The 21,888-nt window shown below is 37.5% G+C and overlaps 1 protein-coding gene across 1 annotated transcript; it reads right to left on the bottom strand.

Annotated features, from left to right (window-relative positions):
* Positions 1 to 707: 707 nt before the first annotated feature.
* On the bottom strand, positions 708 to 21,609 carry LOC144665936 (kynureninase-like). Its single transcript, XM_078527220.1, has 14 exons — positions 21,319 to 21,609; positions 18,313 to 18,433; positions 16,834 to 16,916; positions 16,251 to 16,384; positions 15,157 to 15,231; positions 13,798 to 13,879; positions 12,609 to 12,673; positions 11,992 to 12,090; positions 11,163 to 11,239; positions 10,789 to 10,841; positions 9,162 to 9,247; positions 7,952 to 8,006; positions 1,821 to 2,047; positions 708 to 1,063 (listed from the first exon to the last, which is right to left on the bottom strand). The coding sequence occupies exons 1-14, from the start codon at positions 21,515 to 21,517 to the stop codon at positions 929 to 931; spliced, it is 1,491 nt and encodes a 496-aa protein (XP_078383346.1). The 5' UTR covers positions 21,518 to 21,609; the 3' UTR covers positions 708 to 928.
* Positions 21,610 to 21,888: the final 279 nt, after the last annotated feature.

The raw sequence follows: 21,888 nt of genomic DNA, 5'->3' as shown, positions 1-21,888 counted from the left end.
CTTCATGATGAAAATATTTACCGAGTGTTTAATGGCAAAATTAAATAGACGCCCTTTATGAAAATATTTACCAAGTATTCAATGACAAATAAAACCCCAAAATATTTAAAGTAATAAAAAAAAAAAACCCAAAAAAATTTATTAGTGTTAAATGACAAAATTAAATAAACGCCCTTCATGAAAAGATTTACCGAGTGTTAAAGGACAAAATTAAATAAACGCCCTTCGTGAAAATATTTACCGAGTGTTATTATATGGCTACAATAGTACGCGCTCTCTGATTGGCTGCTAAGCGGGCATTATTTTCTTGTAATGACCGGGCATTATGAAAATTTGTCTCGGCTCGATGGTTTTTTGAGTTGTGAGTAAAACTACTAGCGAGGGGGCAAAAACAACAAAAAATGCCGACAAAATATAACTATATTTTCAATAACTGAAAGAAAAATATAAGCATACCATACTTCTTTAGTATGAGCGACGAATAGAGCCACATAGAGCGGAGCGAGTTTTACCTCCAGTGTTTTTTTCCCTTGATTATACTCTTTTTCCGAATAGTGCTTAAAGGCCATATAATAAATAACTTATAACCTCGTCCTTCTGTCATTACAGGGGAATCTCAGACCGAGGCCTTGATGTATTGACCGAGCGACAGCGAGGTCAATACATCAAGGTCGGGTCTTTCCCTGTAATGACCTCACTCTGGTTAATAAGTAGTATTTAAATGACAAAATTAAATAAACACCCTTCATGAAAATATTTACCGAGTGTTAAATGACAACATTAAATAAACACCCTTCGTGAAAAGATTTACCGAGTGTTAAATGACAAAATTAAATAAACGCCCTTCATGAAAATATTTAACTGTGTTAAATGACAAAATTAAATAAACGCCCTTCACAAGACCACGATACGACTTATTTTATAACAATTATTGCTCTGATTCGCAGAGTTCCAACACATGAAACGCCTCTCCTAACGTGGTAACAAAGCGATGCACGTCCCCGAAACTGTTGTACAGCGGCGTAGGAGCGATTCTCATCACGTGAGGTTCACGTGTATCCACCTAGAACAAAAAGGACAGGACACAACAGTTAAATCAACATGTCTACTCTATAGCGAAGCGCGCGAGGACTTAAAATAGAATGCAAATGGAGATGAACCCCACGAGGCTCAAAAAACCTCAGCGTGTCTTGAGAGAAATAGAAGGAATCTAGGCGAAGTTTTTTGTTTTGTAAAAGTGTTTTAGGAGCAACCGCTGTTTTAGAAAGTGTTTTGGAAAAACATAGTTAGTAGACTACTATGGGGAAAATCGTCCACAATTCCGGTTTGTTTGTCTGAGTCTTGTCTAGGTCGTGACGTCACTCGCGCGCTTCACTATTAGATCTATTAACCACTTATCGATGTTGCTTGCTTCTGTACCCTTCTAACAAACAAGACAATATACGGAAAGGGGGCAAAGAATACCATTTGTTTTAGCTTTTTAGGAGCCTCTGTACGTTTTGTTCCTATGAAGTGCTAACGCTCGAAACGTCCACATTTTTAGAATCCCTACGGCAGTTAATTTGCCGTTATCAACCTCAAGTTAATTGATAATCAGCTAAAGCGGATTTCACACAACAAACTAAAGTTGGCAAACTCGTGTTGGCAAACTCAAGTTGATGTGTGAACGACACAACAACAGTTGGCAAACTGTTGGCGAGAATAGAGACAAGTTCTATTTTTCGTCAATAGCTGAACGAATAACTTTGTTCACTCACACAAAACAAACATGTCATTGCACATTGTAGATTTGCTTTAATCTTTGAAGCCTTATAACTTACCACTACTCCTCGCTTTTCAAGCTCTTTATGCACGGATTTGATTGGTACAGAAAATTTGACGGACAGCTGACAGCCGCGCTCAGCTGGGTTTATTGGCGTGACGATTGACAGATGAACTTTAGTCTTATTTCTTGGACTGCCGTTTTCCAGTTTATGCCGTTTTGCCGGCGTTTCTTCGTCATCTTGTGAAAAGCCGTAGTAATGTATGAGAAGAAGCTCAAGATAAGCTGCAAGGATAAAAAATCACTAGTTTATTTTACTACATTACGTATGGCGATTGATAGAAATGGGATAATAGTATACCGTAAAATTCCGATTACAACTCCCCCCCCCGCCACCAGTCTGCTTATAAGCCCCCCTGGTTATAGGTCCATCAACCTGGGGCGCTTTCCATTTAACCAAAATTTCCGGTTGGAAATTCCAGAAACTTTCTGGGTCAAATGGAAAGGCTTTTTCCGTGCGAGGTCTGGAGCCTCGTTTTCAGTCGTAAACGTGAAATCTCATTGGTCGATTAAAAATCGCTTTGTAAAGGCGCAACAAAACAAAATGGATGATGTTGCAGTTCCTTTAATTTGCGACTTTGTTGACAATTTTGACGAAGAAATCGATTTTTTTTTAGAAACGAAGATAACTTTGACTTTGTTTCAATAGCAGGGGTTTCTTGCTGTTTCGTTAGAAGAAATTTATCGCGTATCCAAAACTATTTTGAGAGAACTGTGCCGAGTTACTTTGGAGATGAGTTCGCAGCACATTTTCGGATGACTCACACCACTGCCGAACTATTGACTAGAGAAGTTATCCAAACTGGCAAAATACCAACAGGCAACCCTTTCGGAAGGCCCACAATTCCACCACAGAAGCAGATATTGCTCTTCCTTTGGACAATGGCGACGCAAGAAGGTACTCGGGAAATCGCCGATCGATTTAATGTAACCTACAGCAGTGTTTCGCGGACAGTGGTCAGAGTGATGAAAGCGGTGTGTGAGCTAAAAAACCAATACATAAGATGGCCAAATGGTGAGTGAACTGTATGACTGTGGAAAAAATTAATTAGTTAACATATGTAACTGCCAAATACGGCCACAAGCCGGGAAGTAACTTCTATAGGCACGCCATTAATTGTGATCCTTTGATATAAACAGACGTAGACCAACCCGAATAGATACGAAATGCATTACAATACACGTTGAGCAAACAATAGTTAATCGTTGTTAAAACTGAATTAAAATAAAATACGAGTAACAGAAATTACCAAACGAATTAAACTGAAAAGGACACAAACTGAAACCCAAATTTATAAATACACTTACAGAAACTTACATTTGTTACGGTGCCGGAAAAAGAAAACACTGAAAATTCTGAAAATTGTTCTGAAATCATCATGGCAAACTGCAGCAAATGCGATTAACACTGGCTCCACTGACGAAATAACGTCTAAACTTTTCAATGAATTTAAAAACTGTCCCACTATGTGAAAAAAAAATGGACATAACAGCCGACACACAAACATACCACACGCAAGCTTATTACAATGAATTTCTAAAATAGGCGTTCATGGTCCTACAAATTTATTTTATATTATTTGTAACAATTACCCGAAACGGAAATTTTGTCAAGTGCAGTTTATTTTTCCAGCTCCAAATGAATCGATATTTATTTGCATGCAATGAAAATATATACTTCAACATGTCTTATGCTATAAATTTGTCAAATATATGTAAACACTCCATCAATAATCACTGATAAACTTAATTGTTTATTGATGAAGTGTTGACAAATATTTAAATAAAAATTATACATGTACGTGGTTGTTAGCCTCCATTTCTACTTGAAAACACGGCTATATTGATGTATCTCGATTGCAGTCCTTGCTAATAACTTGAGTATACTAAAAGTATTCACCCATGAATGTATATTAAAAAAAAAATTAAAATGAAGAAATGGATTTGCCTATTTTGTTGTCATATATTGAAGAAGAAAAGTTTGTGAAAAGCTATTTTTTGTACTTTATTAGGTAACGAGATAAATGAGGTCAAGGCGGATTTTGGGGATACTTTCCCAGGAGTAATTGGTGCAATAGATGGGACCCTGATCCATATACGATGCCCTTCCGAGAACAAGGAGGCATATAATTGCCGGAAAAGATTCCATGCACTAAATGTTCAGGTACAATGATTGTTGATATAGCTTTAGGTTTAACTTCATGTTTTACATCAGAGTTACCCGGCATAAAAAAATGTGAAGAGTATTCATTATTTATGGGGTGGGTCGGTAAAATCGCAGCTCTTTATAGTCACAGTTTAAAAGAAACCTCTAATATCAATGACAAACTGAATACCAATATGACTTGCCAGAGTTTCCACAATTCCAATTGTTACTATTGTTATTGTTATTATTCTTATTCTTATTATTATTATTGAAGTTGTTAGTTGTCATGTGGTAAAAAAAGTCCAATCCGACAAATGTCTTCACTAAATCTGTATAAATCTGTGTATAAAACACCATACACTGCTATTAAAAAGTGTAATCATTTTTTTTTTTTTTGCAACAGGTGGTGTGTGATAATCAAATGGTATTTAGGGACGTATTAGCAGGGTGGCCAGGGTCTGTTCATGACTCAAGAATTTTGCGGAACTCACTTCTGTGGCAGAACTCAGCTGCCAAATTCCCAGGAGACACTCACCTCCTTGGCGATGGTGGTTATCCACTAACAAGGTACTCAAAAATAAATTATCTGTCAACTATTATAATGCTAAACTTTTTAAAAGGTTTTGTTTATGTTTCTGATATGCACATAAATGGCCTTACAGTCACTTCCCTGCCTCCACCCTTTGTTAACAATAATTTCATGTGTGTCTGACACTTTTTTTTTGCTCTTCACTCAGATGGCTCATGGTCCCCTTCAGAGATAACGGGCACTTGACACGGCAACAGATCAGATTTAACGAAATTCTGTCTACCCTGCGGCAAGTTGTTGAACGTGCAATTGGGCTTCTGAAAGGGCGCTGGCGTAAACTGCAGTATCTAAACCTCCTCAGTGTAAAGCACATGACCATGCAGATCATGGCAGCCTGTGTGTTGCACAACTTTTGCCTCCTACATGATGATTTTGATGAGGGCTACTTTCTGGATGATGATGATGATAGTGATGACGATGGGGATGTTGATCACTCCCTAGTAAATGGCAGAGTTTGCAGGCTGGCAGAGCAGAAGAGAGCTCACATGGCAAATCTTATGTGATAATTTATGTAACCTAAAAAGTTCATTTGTACTAAGGGAGGGCTCATAATTTATGTAAAGAGGGGCTTTGTCGATTTTAGATTTTTTCCCTGAAATTTTTTCAAGCCTCCTTATTATTGGTGTGTTTTTTCCCTGCCCCCACCCCCCAGCAAAACAACTGAAAACTATTATTTTTATAGTTTATAAAGAATGAATAAAAGCATTTACTACAGTTTTCTGTACCAGCTAGAAATGCCATTGGTTTATTGACGAATCATGCATTCCAGTAATATTTCATATGAAAAAACTACACACAGAATGTGTTGATGTTGATACACACACTGTGGTGTTTAACATCATATATCAAACCACTGCATGATAATTATCTATACAGTATTTTATAACAAATCTTCCCTGAGCTTCTCCAGTGCCTCAATGCAATAATTGTGGGTCTATGTTAACAGAATGTTTTTTTGATGGACCCCTTATACCTTCTTTCATTTTGGTAGAAATATTTGATACCCCCCACACTAAATTCTAACAGAAAAAAATTGTGGCCCCTTCTACAAATCAGCATATCCCCTCCTCTACATAAATTATGAAACCTCCCTAAAAAAATTGTATAATTTCCACCTAGTATCTTGACACTGAAAAATAGAATCAGAACTGGGTTGTAATGCTTTGTAGATATAAATGCTGTATTTTGAAACAAGTTCTGATCATTAGACATTGCTCATAGTTATTGTAAATGCAGATGGTTCAATGAAGAAAATAATTTTGAGCTGAAATCAACTTGCTTAGAGTGAGAAAATTGTAAATATTTTCTTTTTAACACAACTGAATGTAATTTGCATAATGCCTGTGGCTTAGAATAAAATGACATCTCCTGATGGGTTTTTTTTCTGTACTCAACACCACAGAAAGTTAGTGAGAACCTTGAGCCCCAATCTGTGTACTATTAAGGCATGATCAGACAGAAAGGTAATGTCTTAATAAGAAATCGGCAGTGAGAGCCATATTATTTGTACCAAACAAAATGAGCTGAAGAGACTAAGGGTTGAGAACTATAAAATATATTTTAATTTTCTATCCCACATTTTTCCAGGAATTATACAAATCTCTTAGAAATTGCATATTAACTGGCAAGCTTTCGTACACTTATGCTTTAAAAAACATAAATAGGATAAAACTTGCACACGAAAAATTATACCTTCAAGTTTTTCACACTGCTGTACTAAGTACTAAATGCATGAGAAAAAAATGGAGTACATTTATTCAGTGTACATCACATATACACCAAAACTCCACTGAAGTAAACACATGAAAATCTCAGATGTTTATAAAATCTTGGTTTCAAATTTTCAAAGCATCACGTCTTGTACCAAAGTAGTCAGATAACAAGGTCATAAAGTTTACAATGAGGACCTTAAAAACGTCCCGTAAGGTATAAAGGTATGTTTATTTCCGTTGACCCATAATCTTTAGAAACTGGTTGAAAAAACTTTTTCGTTCCTCCTTCATCTCCTTCATCAATTCCGTCTTTTCTCTTTCACTTTCCTCGCGCTGTTCTGCATATTGTGTTAAAAAGGTAAGCATTTCTGCCGCTGAAGACTTTGATTTCCTTTTCCTCTTTCGTTGTTTGCTGCCATGAGCACCTTCTTTGCCTTTCCTTTTTGTTGCACTGGAGGTCCCAGCCTCAGAGCCTTCAATTTCATCATCATCAGTTTCGTCCGAGTCATCGCTTGCAGGATCTGTAGTGTTGCTGCTGCTGCTCTCCAGAGTGAACTTGGGTCGCACATTGGGATTTCCACCGATGCAAGACTCCATTTCATCAAAATATTTCCAACTCTTCTTGTCGGCACCGGTGTTGTTGTTGTGGTCGGTGATCTTTTCGTGGGCAGCTTCCAGCTTCTGCCACTTGCGGCTACACTGCTCCCCTGTCACCTTCACGTCCTTGCAAATAGTGTTAAACTCACTAGCAATTTTGTTAAATATTTCCTTTTTGGTAGCTTTGCCTTTTCCGAATTCTAGCTTCTGCTTTTACCAGCAAGAGACGAGTAGCTTCACGTGAAAATCCCCCAGCGTTCGAGAATCGAGTGTGACGAACCTGTGAAAAAAAGCACATCCAAAATGCTAAAACTGAAGTAGTTTAAGAGCATCATAATATTCAAAGTGTTCAGTTACCTTCGGTGCTTTCTTTTTGGACGTCATCTTGCAAGCCCGCCGTTTTCTCGCCGACTGGAGATGCCATTTTTTTGCAAAACAACAACTTGGATTTTACACTACGACTGAATGGCCGCTCACTCACAGACAAACATTGGAAATGGCGCGAAAAATTCCCGCCGCTCTGCAAATGGAACGGTATGTTTCCGTTCCATCCGGTTGGAACGGAAAAAGTGGAGCACCTCCGAAGGTAGTCCGTCCGTTCCGGAAAATTTCCACTGGAACGCGCGCGTTCCATTTGTAAATCAACCGGTCGAACCGGAAATTTTGGTTAAATGGAAAGCGCCCCTGGAAACAAAAAAAATCATACGGTTATAAGCCGCCCTTACCCCCCCCCCCCCCCTCCCACATCCCGGACATAAGCCTCTGTCTGCTGGATGACAGTACTGAACAGGGCTAAAAGTTGCTTTATTATTTCTTTTTAACTTAAAACATATTTCGATCAACACTGCCGTGGCTCGTTTCGAAACATTCTTTTTATTATTCCGCTTATAAGCCCTCCCTGATTTAAGCCCCTCCGTTTACCCAAAACCCCTTACAAAGTTGTATAAGCCCATGGCTTATAACCGATATTTTACGGTATGTGGCTCGCCAGGAGTTCACAATATGAGTGGTTAAATGAGCGAGCCCTATCGGGGACTCTGATTTTTCCCAGTCCCACGCACCCGAAATAGCAAATTGTTCGTTACCTGTCAAAAGATCGGACTTTGCCCTCATTTTTTCCATTGACGTCTTTGCAAAAACCTACAACAGAAAGAAACACGGAATTATAATCCACCTTTTCCTTCACAAGATATCTAGAGAGGGGCAATTAATAATTACAAAGAATGTTTTATTAAAAACACAGTTACTGTAGGTTAATTACAAGGGAATCGAAAATTGATTGGAGAAATCGAGGGTAAAATTTCAGTGTTCGACTTGCGAAGTTAGTTCAAGCGAAACTCGACTTAAGATTTGAATTATCGGGAAGCTAAAGAAATCGAGTGTTCGAGAAATCGGAACTCCACTGCAGTTTTTAACCGGGTTTACACGGGCAATTTTCATGTGACAAATACCGTAAAATTCCGGTTATAAGCCCCCCGCTTATAAGCCCCCCCCCCACCCCCACCCGGTTATAGGCCCATCTACCTGAAAACAAAAAAGATACATCCGATTATAAGCCCCCCAAATATAAGCCCCTCTCTGCCAGATGACAGTACTGAACAGGGGTAATTGTTGTTTTTATGCATTTTCGATCAACACTCCCGTGGCTCGTTTTAAAACGTTTTTTTTTATTATTCCACCTTTAAGCCCTCCCGGATATAAGCCCCTCCGCTTATAAGCCCACACAAAACCCCTTACGAAGTTGTATAAGCCTAGGGCTTATAACCGGAATTTTACGGTATTTGATCGTGTAGATGACACAAGGATTATTTGTCAGCGGTCCAAAGTTAAATTAGTACGCCAGTTATGATCTTGGACAGCAGAGATACGCACAGATACGCGCGCACAATGCTCAGTGGGAGTTTCGGAGATTGGGAACCACATGCTGACGCAATATTTGCCACATTTTATTTGTCACATAAAAGCATAAAAGCTTACTCTTCAGCTTGTCAACAAATTTATATATTTGTCACACAAAAAAATTGACCCATTTTTCTCATCTACACGAGCAAATAAAAGTTGTCACACAAAAAATGCCACATAAAAATTGCTCATGTAAACCCGGCTTTAGCGGGTATAATTTACTAACAACTAAAATTTTCAGAAAACAATTCACGAGTGAGGTGCACAGTGACTAACGGACGGACGGACGGGCAGATAATTTGAAATGCCATTTGGCCACTCTGTAAACAATACCAGTAATACCACCGTCGAGCCTGAGCAAAAGTGTAAGAATCCTACTTAAAGAAAACTTACATTCAAGCTTCCTAATAATGATACTGTCTGTAGAAGTGGTGGATTCGACAACTGAAAGGAAGCCGCTCCTGGAAGGGGCTTGAATTCTGAAAGCAGAAACAGCAAAAATAAAATTAGAAATAAGTTTTCAATCATATCATTTACGGAAATTATCTCATATTTATAAGACAACCAACTTTAAAGATTGCTAGCTGACACATCTCAGAGATTATTTCGTTGTAAGAAAAGATAACGATTTGAAACGTTTGATGCAAATCTTCTACCCAAAAAGAAAAACTGCCGCAGAGGTATATTTCGACAAACTTCAGCGGCAATCTCGTTCCACGGGTCTCTCTCCTCCTGCCCCCAGAGCCCCTTTCTCGCTCTTGGAATATATAAGCCCCTCTGTTTATAAGCCCAACCAAAGCCCCTTACGAAGTTGTATAAGCCCGGGGCTTACAACCCGAATTTTACGGTAATTTACGTAAATTATCTCATTTTAAGACAACCAACTCTGAAGATTGCTAGCTGAAACATCTCAGAGATTATTTCACTGTAAGAAAAGATAACGATTTGAAACGTTTGATGCAAATGTATTCTTTGGCTTTAAAGAGCCTGGGAACGAGGTTGCTAAAATGGTCCACTTTCATGGAAAAACAACTGACCAGTAATATCTCCATGTGCATGGTTTTCATTTCACAGCGGTCAAACGCAAAAACTGACGTCACATCCGGTCTTCGCCGCCTGGAACTTTTTTAAGAATTTGACTCGAAAGTGTGCAAATTTTTGTAAGAAATTGTTACAGAAACAGTACGGTGAAAGAAAATTTCAAGCTAGGAAACTCAGTGGAGTTCAATTATAATATTTCCCATCCATTTATAAGCAGCGTATAAACCTTAACTTTCCAGGGACGGCGTTAACCTTTGGCTTTAACGCGAAAGCTTTCGGAAAAGAGAATATTGGCGGGAATTGCGGAGGAACTGCGCACGTGAGCAGCGCTTGACCACTGTGAAGGTTTTCATTTATGAAAAAATCAGGGGTTGCTGCGTCTTATTAACAAAATGACAGACAAAACTAAGTGTCAATAAAAGTGTTCAAGATAAAAAATGCAAGTCTTGCCATCGGCAAACCTAGTTTTCTTTTTGATTTTTTTTTTAACTCTGAAAAAGGATTCCTTATTAGCAACGACATTCGTGTCAATATATCCAGTATCCCAGTTTCAAAATTTTGTTTAAAGATCCATCAATTCGGCAAGAAGTTAATACATGTAGATTCTTATTTAAATCTACTTTTTCATATACATGTACTTAGAGCGGTTTTTCGATAGTAGTGGTTTTTCGGTTTTTTGAGTGTCGTAAAACCAAAACCAAAGTAATCACGCTGCCAATTACAAAAGAACCAGACAATCCAGTGAACCGGTTAAAACTTCACGGCAATACATGTAGCTGACGCAAAAGCGTAGGAAAACGTGTGCGAAAGTCACGACTGGTTTGGGTTTTACTTCTGATTGGATGAGGAGGTGGTGCGAGTTTTTAAACCAATAACTGAGTGGAGTAATGCAGAATCAAAGCACACGCAATTTACTTTTGATACTCAAGTGAAAACTGCTCTATACATGCATGCATATAATAGATTACATAACAATTACCATGGCCCATTTGAAAGCGGCTTGTCCTATCGTGTCCCCACCAACCAGCAAACCTATGAAAGAAAATAAGTTGTTTGGGATTGCTTAAACCACTGGGGCCAGAGAAATCGAGGGCTCGAGAAAGCGCGGTCGTACTGTAGTTTTCAGTGACAACAGTGGATTAACTTTGCAACAAGCCATTCTACAAAACAATGCTTACCAAAACAAGTAATGAGAAAAAAAAACCCTTCTTGTATGAAAACGCGTTATTTTCAAGAAACTCTAAGCTTTATTAATGTGAATGGTTTTAGAATAGTTTAATATTTTATTTATAGAATCCAGGCATCTGCACATACATAGGTTGTTAGTTTGTACTAAAGTCCTGCACAACTTACCTTGGAAGGTCGAAGTTATAAGCATGCTTTTCATGTACAAACGCTCCTGCTATTCCACCAGGCCCAGAATTAAGATACTACATAAGTAAACAGACCAGGATTAAAATCAGACTTTGATGACGCACATACGTATAACAATTCACAGTGCTTAGTTTACGTATACACATACACGTGTCAGTGGGGTGGGGGGATACACCCCCTATAACTATCAACCGTATAATGGTTGTCCCACCATCCCCCAAAGGGGCTGAGCTGTTTTTTGACTTGAAAATAGTCATGCAAATTCGAGTTTTAGAGAACGCCAAGATTGCATATAACATTAACATATTTGTAACTTTTTCATCAGGATTTTCATCTTCAAATGAAGACAAGAGGAAAAGAAGTAACTAAAAAAAAGTAATTTAGCGTAATCTTATACTTCCAATTGCACGCAATTGCAAGCAGCCATATACAACAATTAGTATGGAAAATGATGTTTCTGGTCTGAAATAAGATCATGATTTGAAGAACTGGGCAGTACATTGGAACCCTGGCTTATGGCCACCCCACTAACACGGCCACCCTGTTTTTACGGCACACTTTTTAAACAAAAGCTTAGTCAACCATTTATTTGCAATGGCAGCCCTGACTTTTGTGGTCCGTTGATGACCAGATTAACAGGGTTCCACAGTACACCCCTCTCAAAAATACCCCCCCCCCTCCCCAATTTGCACAGGACACCTTAAACATACATGTATGGAGCCTTTAAAAAAATGTACCACCAAACAATGCTAAAGCTTCTGACAACACAATGCAATGAACAAAACAAATAATGAGTGGTTAGCCTTACCTTGTATGAGCACCAGCAAGCAAAGTCAACATTCCAATCATGAAGGTGTAGTTCAACATTTCCAGCAGCATGAGCTAAGTCCCAACCAACAACACAGCCCTGAATTACAACAAGGAAATACATGTTAGGAAATTAATTTGAGGTTACTTTGTTACGAACAGATTTTATTTATTGCACAGCAGAAGATTGCATGTAAAGTACAATGTGTAATATAGTCCTTAGCTGCAATCAGCTGAAACATACATTTCTACCAATCATAATTAACACCCCACACTGTAAAATGCATCAAGCTCGAGAAGCTTGAGTTAAATCTACAGTGTACCAGTAATATGCCTAGATGAAGAAAATTTACTGTGCTATACCCAATAAATGCTTGTAACTAATGAAATGTTAAAACTAGTTAAGATTTCACAAAGCAAACAGCACTGATGCAACAGGCCTTGTGTACAAAAGAACTACGAGCATGCTGTATTTACATTGTACCCTGCATCCCACATGGCCATGCTCACAATTAACATTATTTAGAAGTGCATCAGCCAGCCAAAATTGTCTGGCAAATTACTGACTGATGCCTCCCTTTGAATGCAAGGGCCAAGGAAACGAAATTACACGTCTACCTTTTTCTGTGCAAAAGCAGTAATCCTTTTCATGTCAAAAAACTGCCCAGTATAGTATTGGACACCTGAAAAGCAAGATTACAGTATGTTGTCAGAGAAAATGCAGTATCATGAAACATTTACATGCATTGTACAATGAAAAAAGTTTCTCAATATCTTAAGATCTCAATAATTTTGATTGACAAAAACAAACTCTGTGCAAATGAAGATATACTGGATTCCTGATTTCTCGAACTTCCAAGAGAAACAAAAATTGGCTGGACAAATCAGGGAGTTTGACAGAGACTGAGTTGCAGAACTTGACTTACAGAAGGAAAATGACTTTAATGGTTCGAGTGATCGCAAGGTATGAGAAACTGAGGGTTTGAGAAATCAGGATAATTTCCACTATTGTTTTATTTTAAAATCTTAATGCTATAAACCTTCAAAATAAAGCTTAACACAATTGTAGGTATTGAGCTTATCAAATTAAATTATTCTTTTTAATAAACAAAAATTAACAAACTTTAGATGTAAAGGTCAACGCATAATTTCATGATAAGTTTGATCCTCATGATTTCCGACAAAAAGCATCCATATACATGTCTGTGTACTTCACTCTCCTTCACTCAGAGAAACTGTTTACTTTTCCTTAGATTAAAGTAATTAAGTGAAGATTTCTTCTTGACAGTTGGTTACACGTACAACTCAAACCAGCTGCCTACTTCAAATTTTAATGAAACCAACATTATGTCCTTCAAGTTAACAAGTTTTGTGGTATTATACCACCGCTTGCATCTAAGGGTGAACACTCGCCGCCAAAACATGATCTAATTGGGTATTAAACATGACATGATACGTCATCAAATGTTGAAGTTTGGCAAACTGTAACGCAAACTTTCGCACCTAAAGTTCAACAGATTCTGGTTTCGAAATGGCGGAAAGCTTGGATATAAAGACTTCGTCACAAAAATTTATCCTGATCTGTGTCAAAATGCATTTGCAGGTTCACTTGAATCACTTCTGGTATAAAATTTCGCCTCTAGTCAGTGGTTTTGATGAGAATTTTGAGTGCGAAAGTTGCCGTTATGGTCTGCTAAACTTCAACGTTTGATGACGAATCATGCCAAGTTTAATACCCAATTCAAAAAGATCATGTTTCAGTGGCGAGTGTTCACGCTTAGATGCAAGCAACGGCAATCAGACTTACCACTAAACATAACAAGTGCTATTGAGTCTCCCTGTTCTTCAATAATGGAGAGAATGTCTTCTGTTCTAAGTAATTCTTCGCTCTGATAAATGGACAAATTTAAGTGGCAAAAAGATTAACTATAAGGTTTTTTTTTTCTTTACATCTACAAATTCATGCACAGTCATGTTAAGCTCTCAGTGTAACTTGTCAATAATATTTAAACTACTTGTCTTGAGTGTATTATTTTTAAGCATAAATTTCTGTTAAATTGTAGTGGTGTAATATATTATGGATTGAAACCACATAGATCATATTAAAAATTTCGTTTCCTAACCTCTTGGGGCAGCAGACACAAGGTTCTCCCTGACTGTCGTTCTTGTTAATTAATCAGTTTAATATCCAACCATTACTACTTTTGGCCTTTTTAGTTTTTTTTTCTATTTGAAATTTCATTAACCCTTTAACCCCTGAGGCGACTGGTCTTTTTTCCTAAATCAATTTATAACCAGATATCCATGTACATGTATACGATATTTACACCATTTGAAAGGCATTGATCAGAATAGTTTGTAAAACATGTCAACAAATAATAAGAAAGTTATGGTCTTGAAAGAAATGCCTTTAAAACGTAAAAAAAGTTCTAAAAATGTGTGTATCTCCATATATAGTAGGTATACCCCTAAACTATAGCTTATTGTGCAGCTCTAATTAGTGTCGTGGTTAATTTCAGTTATGTTGCATCTCCCATAAGTATCAGGAAAAAAGTTTCAAAAGTTATAGGGGTGGTCAATCAAGTCTCAAATAGGTGGAAGGAACAATTTTATGTTCTCGAAATGCATATCTTCCCAAGGCAATTTTTGTGGCAAAAATTCATATTAATTGGACAAATATTGACCAAGTTATAACATTATGTGCCAAATGGCACTATCGGAGTCTCCCAGTGCTGTGGGTATTTGAACTAAATTATTGGTAGTCAACTTAATCTTAGTTTAACTGGGGAGGCGAACAAGAACATTGTTTCGGAACAATCGTCAGGGAGGATATACCAGGAAACATTCCGAGAACAAATGGACATATCAATACTGTAGTCTCCGTTTTAACAAATATTAATATAAAACGGTTTCAGCAAATATATAAAATCGCTTTTTAATTATCAAAAGCCGTTCTCGCACAAAATCAAAAATTCATCTAAAATCAAATGCCATTCCCGACCAAAAAACAAAAAGCAGCGTATTTTTGTCAACAAATTAAGCTGCCTAAACACATTGATGCAAATATGTCACATTGCAACATTTTAAAAAATAATGTATTTGAATGTGCACATACATGTACGTCATGTACTTTATCCAGGTTACTATACAAGTGATAAACAAATACCTCTCTCGGTGTAGCTTCAATGATTGCTTCTACAGGATCATATCCATGGAAACGAATCTGTGACTGCACTGCATACTGAGAAAGAATGCATAAATTGAATAGTATAATTACGTACTAGTCAGACATGTTTTTAAGTGGCATTGATAATCCCATGAATGGCTTGGTTATTGTGAAGAACAGCTCCATTTAACCAGAGTTGGTGTGATTTAACTGACTGTCGGTTGTCTGTTCGCCGTTTGTCGGCCGACAGACGACGGACAGTTGGCTGTTTGTCGGTCGACTGTCGGCCGTCTGTTAGCCGACAAACGGCCAACTGTTGGCCGTCTGTTGGCTGACAAATGGCCGACAGGTTGATTGAACAAATAATTAAATTAATTTGTATTAATTTGTACTTTGCTTGTCCAAATAATTGTCTTTGATTTAATCAAAGATGGCCGTGCCAATATTTTGTTGATTGTCAACAAATTTTCCCAAGCATAATTTTAGTAAAAAATGTGCAAATTATAAATTAACCATGCATTCAGAATTGAGAAATGAAGTTCTAAATGAAGAATGGGCCGATACTCGATACCAAATATTCGATACATCGATATTTTGACAATTTTGAAAAGTATCGATACTTTCGAAAAATATCGCACTTTCGATACGTTTTCGATACTGCACACATGACCTGAGCCTGTGGTTTCCTGGTCAGCACCTGAGGTTTAAAAATGCAATTTTGCTCAAACGAATATTGTTGTTCTTGTCAATATTTTTATTTTTTTTTTGCCTTGTTGATGCAACAGTGAAACAAAAAGACCAAAAATCAACATTTGCGGCTAACATCTATAATGCCAGGACTGTCTTTTGAATTCTTAGACAAATCATGTGACATACCAATGAAGTCAGGATGGAAATGACGTCATAATATCGATATCGATATCAAGAAAAAAAGGCAAATATCTTATCGATATCGTATCGTTTTGAAAAACCTGTATCGGCCCTGTGATCCTTAGTTCTAAACTCATTCCATTAATTTTACACAACAATAAAGTTAGAATGTAAGTGTTTCTGCATTCCTTATTTTAATTTATTTATTAAATTTCAGTTCTTACATGGTCAGATGGGAAGGCTTTTGCTTCTATAAGAATTTTGTGTCTTTGAGGAGTTGGTCTGTAGAAGGGCACCATCATAAGGTGTACATTTACAGTAAGGGAGTTCATGATTGCAACTTCAATATCCTTAGCACCTGAAAAACCAGACAGCATTAAGTCAGTTATATTTATCATTTACACAATTATTATGCTACCAGGATTATCTCAAATCAGGCAACCTATTTTTCACTGGACAACAGAATATCCCCCACTGGATATGAATTACCGTATTTTCTTGATTAAACGCCCCTGGTGTTTATTTCTAACTAAGCCTGGTTGACCCGGCGTTTATTAGACTCTTGCAGTTTATTCCAGTCCGATTTCATTGGGCAAGGGTTTTTATCCATTGTTTTTGACAAGCATATAATATATCTTTCTAATATACCTACAGCTTATTATGCCTTTAAGAAATGCCTGAGGGGCGTATTTTTGACTATTACCTTGGAGACCTGGCATTTAATCGAGAAAATACGGTATACGCTCCATCACATCACATTTTACTTTGACAATTAAGCAAAATATATAATTGAAAAAAAAAACTTACCAACTAATTTTGCACTTTCTGATAACACAAAGTCTTCTATTTTCCACCAAGGTAAACTACCATGAAAATGACCATGAACACCCCTGAAACAAAAATACAATCGTGTTGTTCCAAAAAATATCCATACCCGTCCCATGGAAGGTTTTTTGGTTTGAATCACCCCGGCCACCCCCTCTGGAAATTCCAGTTAAGCCCCATACTTTCCTTGAAAAATTTTCAAATATTGGCTTTTGAGACCCCCCACCCCCTGAGAATTTTCAATGACCTTCCTTGGGATGGGTATGAATATTTTCTGGATCTGCACAATTTAACAGAATCATGATCAGCATGATCATTTGCAGATCATGCTCATACACCTGGTCATGTAGCAGCTCTCGCAAACTCCCACATGTATGGCTCTCTACGTACCCTTCAAGATAACAACTGAACAAACAACAGGAACAATGCCCCTAGCCCCAAAGACAGCAGCAACTGCTACACAAAAGGACCAGTAGAATTACAAGCTTACAGGAGCTGCTACACTATTGATAAGTAAACCCTGCTCTAAGCAGGGTGTATTTATCTAAACCCTGACCTCTTCTTGATGGGTAAGTTAAAAAGATGTTCAGACTGCTGGTAGCTGCTTGCTGCATGCTCTACAATAAATTGGTGATTAACTTTATAAGTTGAGACACTTGTAGATAATCAATCACTGAGTCAGACACTTTTTGAAGTTCTCGCCTCTCTACACTGTCATCATAGAACTTACATTGTATTCAAATTTATTTACGGATGTCACTTCGGGATCCCATTCCTGCCCCCAAAATGGCTTGAAGTAACAATTGAAGTCATTTTGATGAAAAAAAATTTTGGATTTTTTTCCATTTTTCCACACCCTATCAGAAGCTGTGTCTTAATTATTAACCAAGCTTACTCGAGACTGTACTGGGAGAATATTAGCCAAATGTCTTTTTCTGTATGGACCACACTGCACCTGATCCATACTGTCAAGACCAAAGGGTCCATATAGGTTCTTCAAGAATAGCCATTGCGCCACCTGGCTGGTAAGTCAGGTTAGTAAGATTACATAGGTATAAAGGTAAGGTAAGGTCTGTGTCTGAGCCAAGTGGCCCATACAGCCGGAACTTATCCCGGTTTCCATAGCATTAAGCGACTAGGAGTATTGCTACTCCCCCCTCAATGGGATGCTAGTCCATCGCAGGGTTACCCCCCAGCAGTAAGTTTGCCAGTATCCATTTTTACACCTGGGTGGAGAGAGGCACTGTGAGAGTTAAGTGTCTTGCCCAAGAACACAACGCCAAACCCTGGCCAGGCCTCAAACCCGGAACGTTCGACTCCAAGACGAGCGTGCTAGCCATTAGGCCACCACACCTCACACAGTAAGATTACATACATATATGTACTCTTCCATACTTCCCGCTGGTTAGGTTGAAGAGACTGCAAAATATTTTAACATAATTAAATATTGCATGCACATACATTTGTTGCCATTTATCCAGTTCCTGGATGACCAAGGTACGTGCCTCCTTAGGCTGCAGGCCAAGAGAATTGCCACAAAAGTACATGCTGTCCATCTCATTATCAACTAAAGAACGATCGACTAAACAAAGCAAAACAGATGTTACACTGTTATTAGCTAATGGAAAACTTTTCACACCTATATATATGTACAGAAAAAGTGTACATGTAAATTTTTTTATATTCCAGTTAAGGTCTTCTGGAATAAATTTAATTTAACCATTTCTCTTAAGTTCCACTAGAAATGTTTTCCTAGGACAGGCACTTACATGTAGGCCATCCCAATAAAATGTTTCGTTTCCCATCGCCCGCTTGACCCATTTTTTTTTTTTTCGAAATGTAAAAAAAAAAATCCAGATTCACTAGTCAAAGAGGGAAGTGCTTTTAGTTACAAGCACACAATCTTGTTTTATTAACAAAAATTGGTATGATGTGATGTCCTTGTCTTTAATTAACATCGATACTAAGTTATTCAAAGACTGTTTGTTCCAACATTCTCAGCGAGATTGACTGAAACAAAATCTTTCGGTTCTGAATCTCCTGGCTTCTTAAACGACCCCTTAAAGTGTTCATTCTTTTTTTTTTGCCCGACCGACCCACCATCACAAGAGATGGGGCGATGGGAAACAAAACATTTAATTGGGATGGCCTTATATGTAATAAAAACTTATTGTACATGGGAAGAATAAATTTTCAGTGCAATAAGTACACATTCAAAATAAGTGAGTAATGCATATTGAACTACAGTTGAATCCCACTAACTCAAATCTCTTGATTCCTCTCCAGGTCATTTATTTTTATTTATTTTACGCTTAATAACTCCAACCCCTGAGAACTTGAACCCTTTTTAGATTTTCCTTTGACCATTCAAGTTCTCAGGATTTAACTGTAAGTAAAAAGATCTGATACACAAAAAAGAATCATATCTGCAAGCTTTTGTGAGGGGTTAGAATCAATTAACCAGTCACATTATGTTTAACATAATTTTTATCCTATTTCAGCCATTCAGCTCTATTTAGCCAACTCAAGTGCTATTAAATTAGGCTTACCAAAAAACATTTTCTTTGGTCACTGACAATTTAAGCTGTGTGCATGTAACTGGTACGTGGAATAGCCGGGTAGCTCATGTTAGTCATAATTAATGCTTTGTCTATAGGTATTTGGAACGTCATGAAGACTTGATTTTCCTTGCAAGTACATTTATTTTTTTGTCACCAAGCTTTCCTTATCTGGGTTCTTTTAATTGACATGATTTCCCAAATCCCTGCTCCAAAAATGGCCAATTCAGGTGTCCTCGGCTGAGCTGTCCGAATGATAATTATAATTCTGAGTCTTGCACCCCTTTTCCTTCTAAAATCCCAGATCTCGACCTTTGAATAAGCCCAATCCTGGATCCCGAAAAACTTATTTGGGCTGTTTTTTAAGACGGATTCCGCTGAAAGTTCGAGCAATGAGTGCGAAAATTAAGTACCAAAAATCTACTCATTGCACGGCAACATTTTGAATACTATTTAAAAGATCTCATCGGAATTCATTTGTCTTAGTGACCCCGCAATTAAATTCTAAAGCATTCTCGAGAAAATTAAAGTCAAACTTTGAAAAAATGTATTAAACGCGCGCCATTTTGTTTTAAACTGGCGCATGACGTCCGTTTTAACTGAAATAAAGACAACTTCAAATCCATTTTTCTCTCGCGGGGTCAGCTTGAGTGCTAAATTTTTGGCAGGTTTTTGTTAGCTGTACTAAAACTGTTACCATGCTAAGAGGTCTTTTTGGTAACTTTATTTTTGCCTGTATTGCTCGAAAATTGTGCGGAAACCATCTTAATGGTTTAATAATTATATTGAACCAGAAATAGGCGATTTGCATGATGGCGTCACTTGACTACAACTACCAGAATCCTCCGTTTTGTCTTTTTGTCATTCTAATTAAAGCAATTGTTTTTCAAATCCCACTGGGAATTCAAAATTTGAATAACAAAGGAAAGGCGAAATGAATTCTGGTATTTGTAGTCAAATGACGACATCGTGCAAATGTGCTATTGAATTTCCATTGACCTCAAATTGAAACCAACAGAATTCATAATGCCTTATTAGAGTATGTGTTTTTTAAAAAAAAAAGGGGGAAAAAGGGGAAGGGGAAAAAAAAAGGGGGAACGAGGGGTTATGGAAGGAGGGCGCTAAATCGAATCATTACGGTATTATAGTAACTGCCAGTGAGTGCTTTCCTTTAATTCTGGCAAACACACACACATGTATCTCTATCCCCTGCAATGTGCTTTTCTTATTAGTACATGGTTATTCTTTTGCTGTTACATTTCATCAAAATAGAAATGTGTCAGCTATTCTTTTTGCTGAGAAATTTAGAGTTTACTCATAAATTTTAAGAAAGAGCCTATTTAAAACATATTTAATTTTTTTTTTCCTTTTTTTTTTTTTTATTTTATAAAAAAAAAAAATATTTTATATTCACATTCCCTCTTCTTCTACCCATACTCCTTTCACTTGCTTTACTTTGACCCACAACTAATAAATACTTATTTGGCCGAAAAGCTCTATACAATGTTGTTACTCGACATGTGACCTGTGGGAAATCCCACCACACACCCACCAAACGCCCCCTCTTGTCGCGTCACGAAAATACAGTAACTTGCCTGCATGCCTTGCATTGTTCCTTTCTCTCGATCGAAAACACCAGTTCAAAACAGTTCAAAATACGTACATTCAAAAAACATGTAAAGACAGCCAATCACACGAACTACATGGAATCTATTACAGCACAAAGCTAGTAGAAGAAATAAAATAACGCCGCGTATATTGAATATAAGACTAAGCTTACATGTTTAAATTATCACTGTTTAATAATGAACGAGGTTGCGACTCTCTTTCGTCGTGAACACTTTCATTTCCTTTATATTTCTATTCCTGAAACTAAATATTATTTCACAATTGATCAATTCTAACTAACCTGATGGGAGATCTTTCATTTTAGGATAGTGAAATTCTTCGCGGAGATTCTTCAACTCATCTTGCTCGTCCATCAGTCTGGCGAACTCTGCATCCGTTATTTCTACTTCAGAAGACTTTGCCAACCGTAGAAGGGTTTGAAAGGGTTCGAAATTTAGTTGCTCGCTGCATTTCTTCTTCAATTCGTCGATAGATGTCATTTCTTTTACGGTATAAAAACTGAACCAAGAAACAGAGACGGAGAGCAAATAATCAGTTTACAAGCATGTTCGGCGGTGATGAGCGCGAAATTTCGACCGTTTGACACTGGGTACCACAGCATGATGTGCGTGACAATATTTGTGTGACATGTCACGCTGACTGATGGTGAGGGAGGGACCATTATTTTTTTACGGGAAAGGGGCCGGACTGGGCAATTTTCCTGGGCGAGATATTTTTTTCGCCTTCAGGTTGTACAACAATTTTTTAAAACTTTTTCTTATCTTTTGTTCCTCATTGCTCCTCTTCTAACGATTTTTTTTTCAGCTGTTTTTTCTGCCAGGATTTTTTTTTGGAAATTGTCCAACCCCTC

The sequence above is a fragment of the Oculina patagonica genome, chromosome 9 (assembly GCF_052425735.1).
Source record: "Oculina patagonica isolate OP01 chromosome 9, crgOcupat, whole genome shotgun sequence".
In the NCBI taxonomy this organism is placed as follows: domain Eukaryota; kingdom Metazoa; phylum Cnidaria; class Anthozoa; order Scleractinia; family Oculinidae; genus Oculina; species Oculina patagonica.
This window is presented reverse-complemented; position numbering and strand designations above follow the sequence as displayed.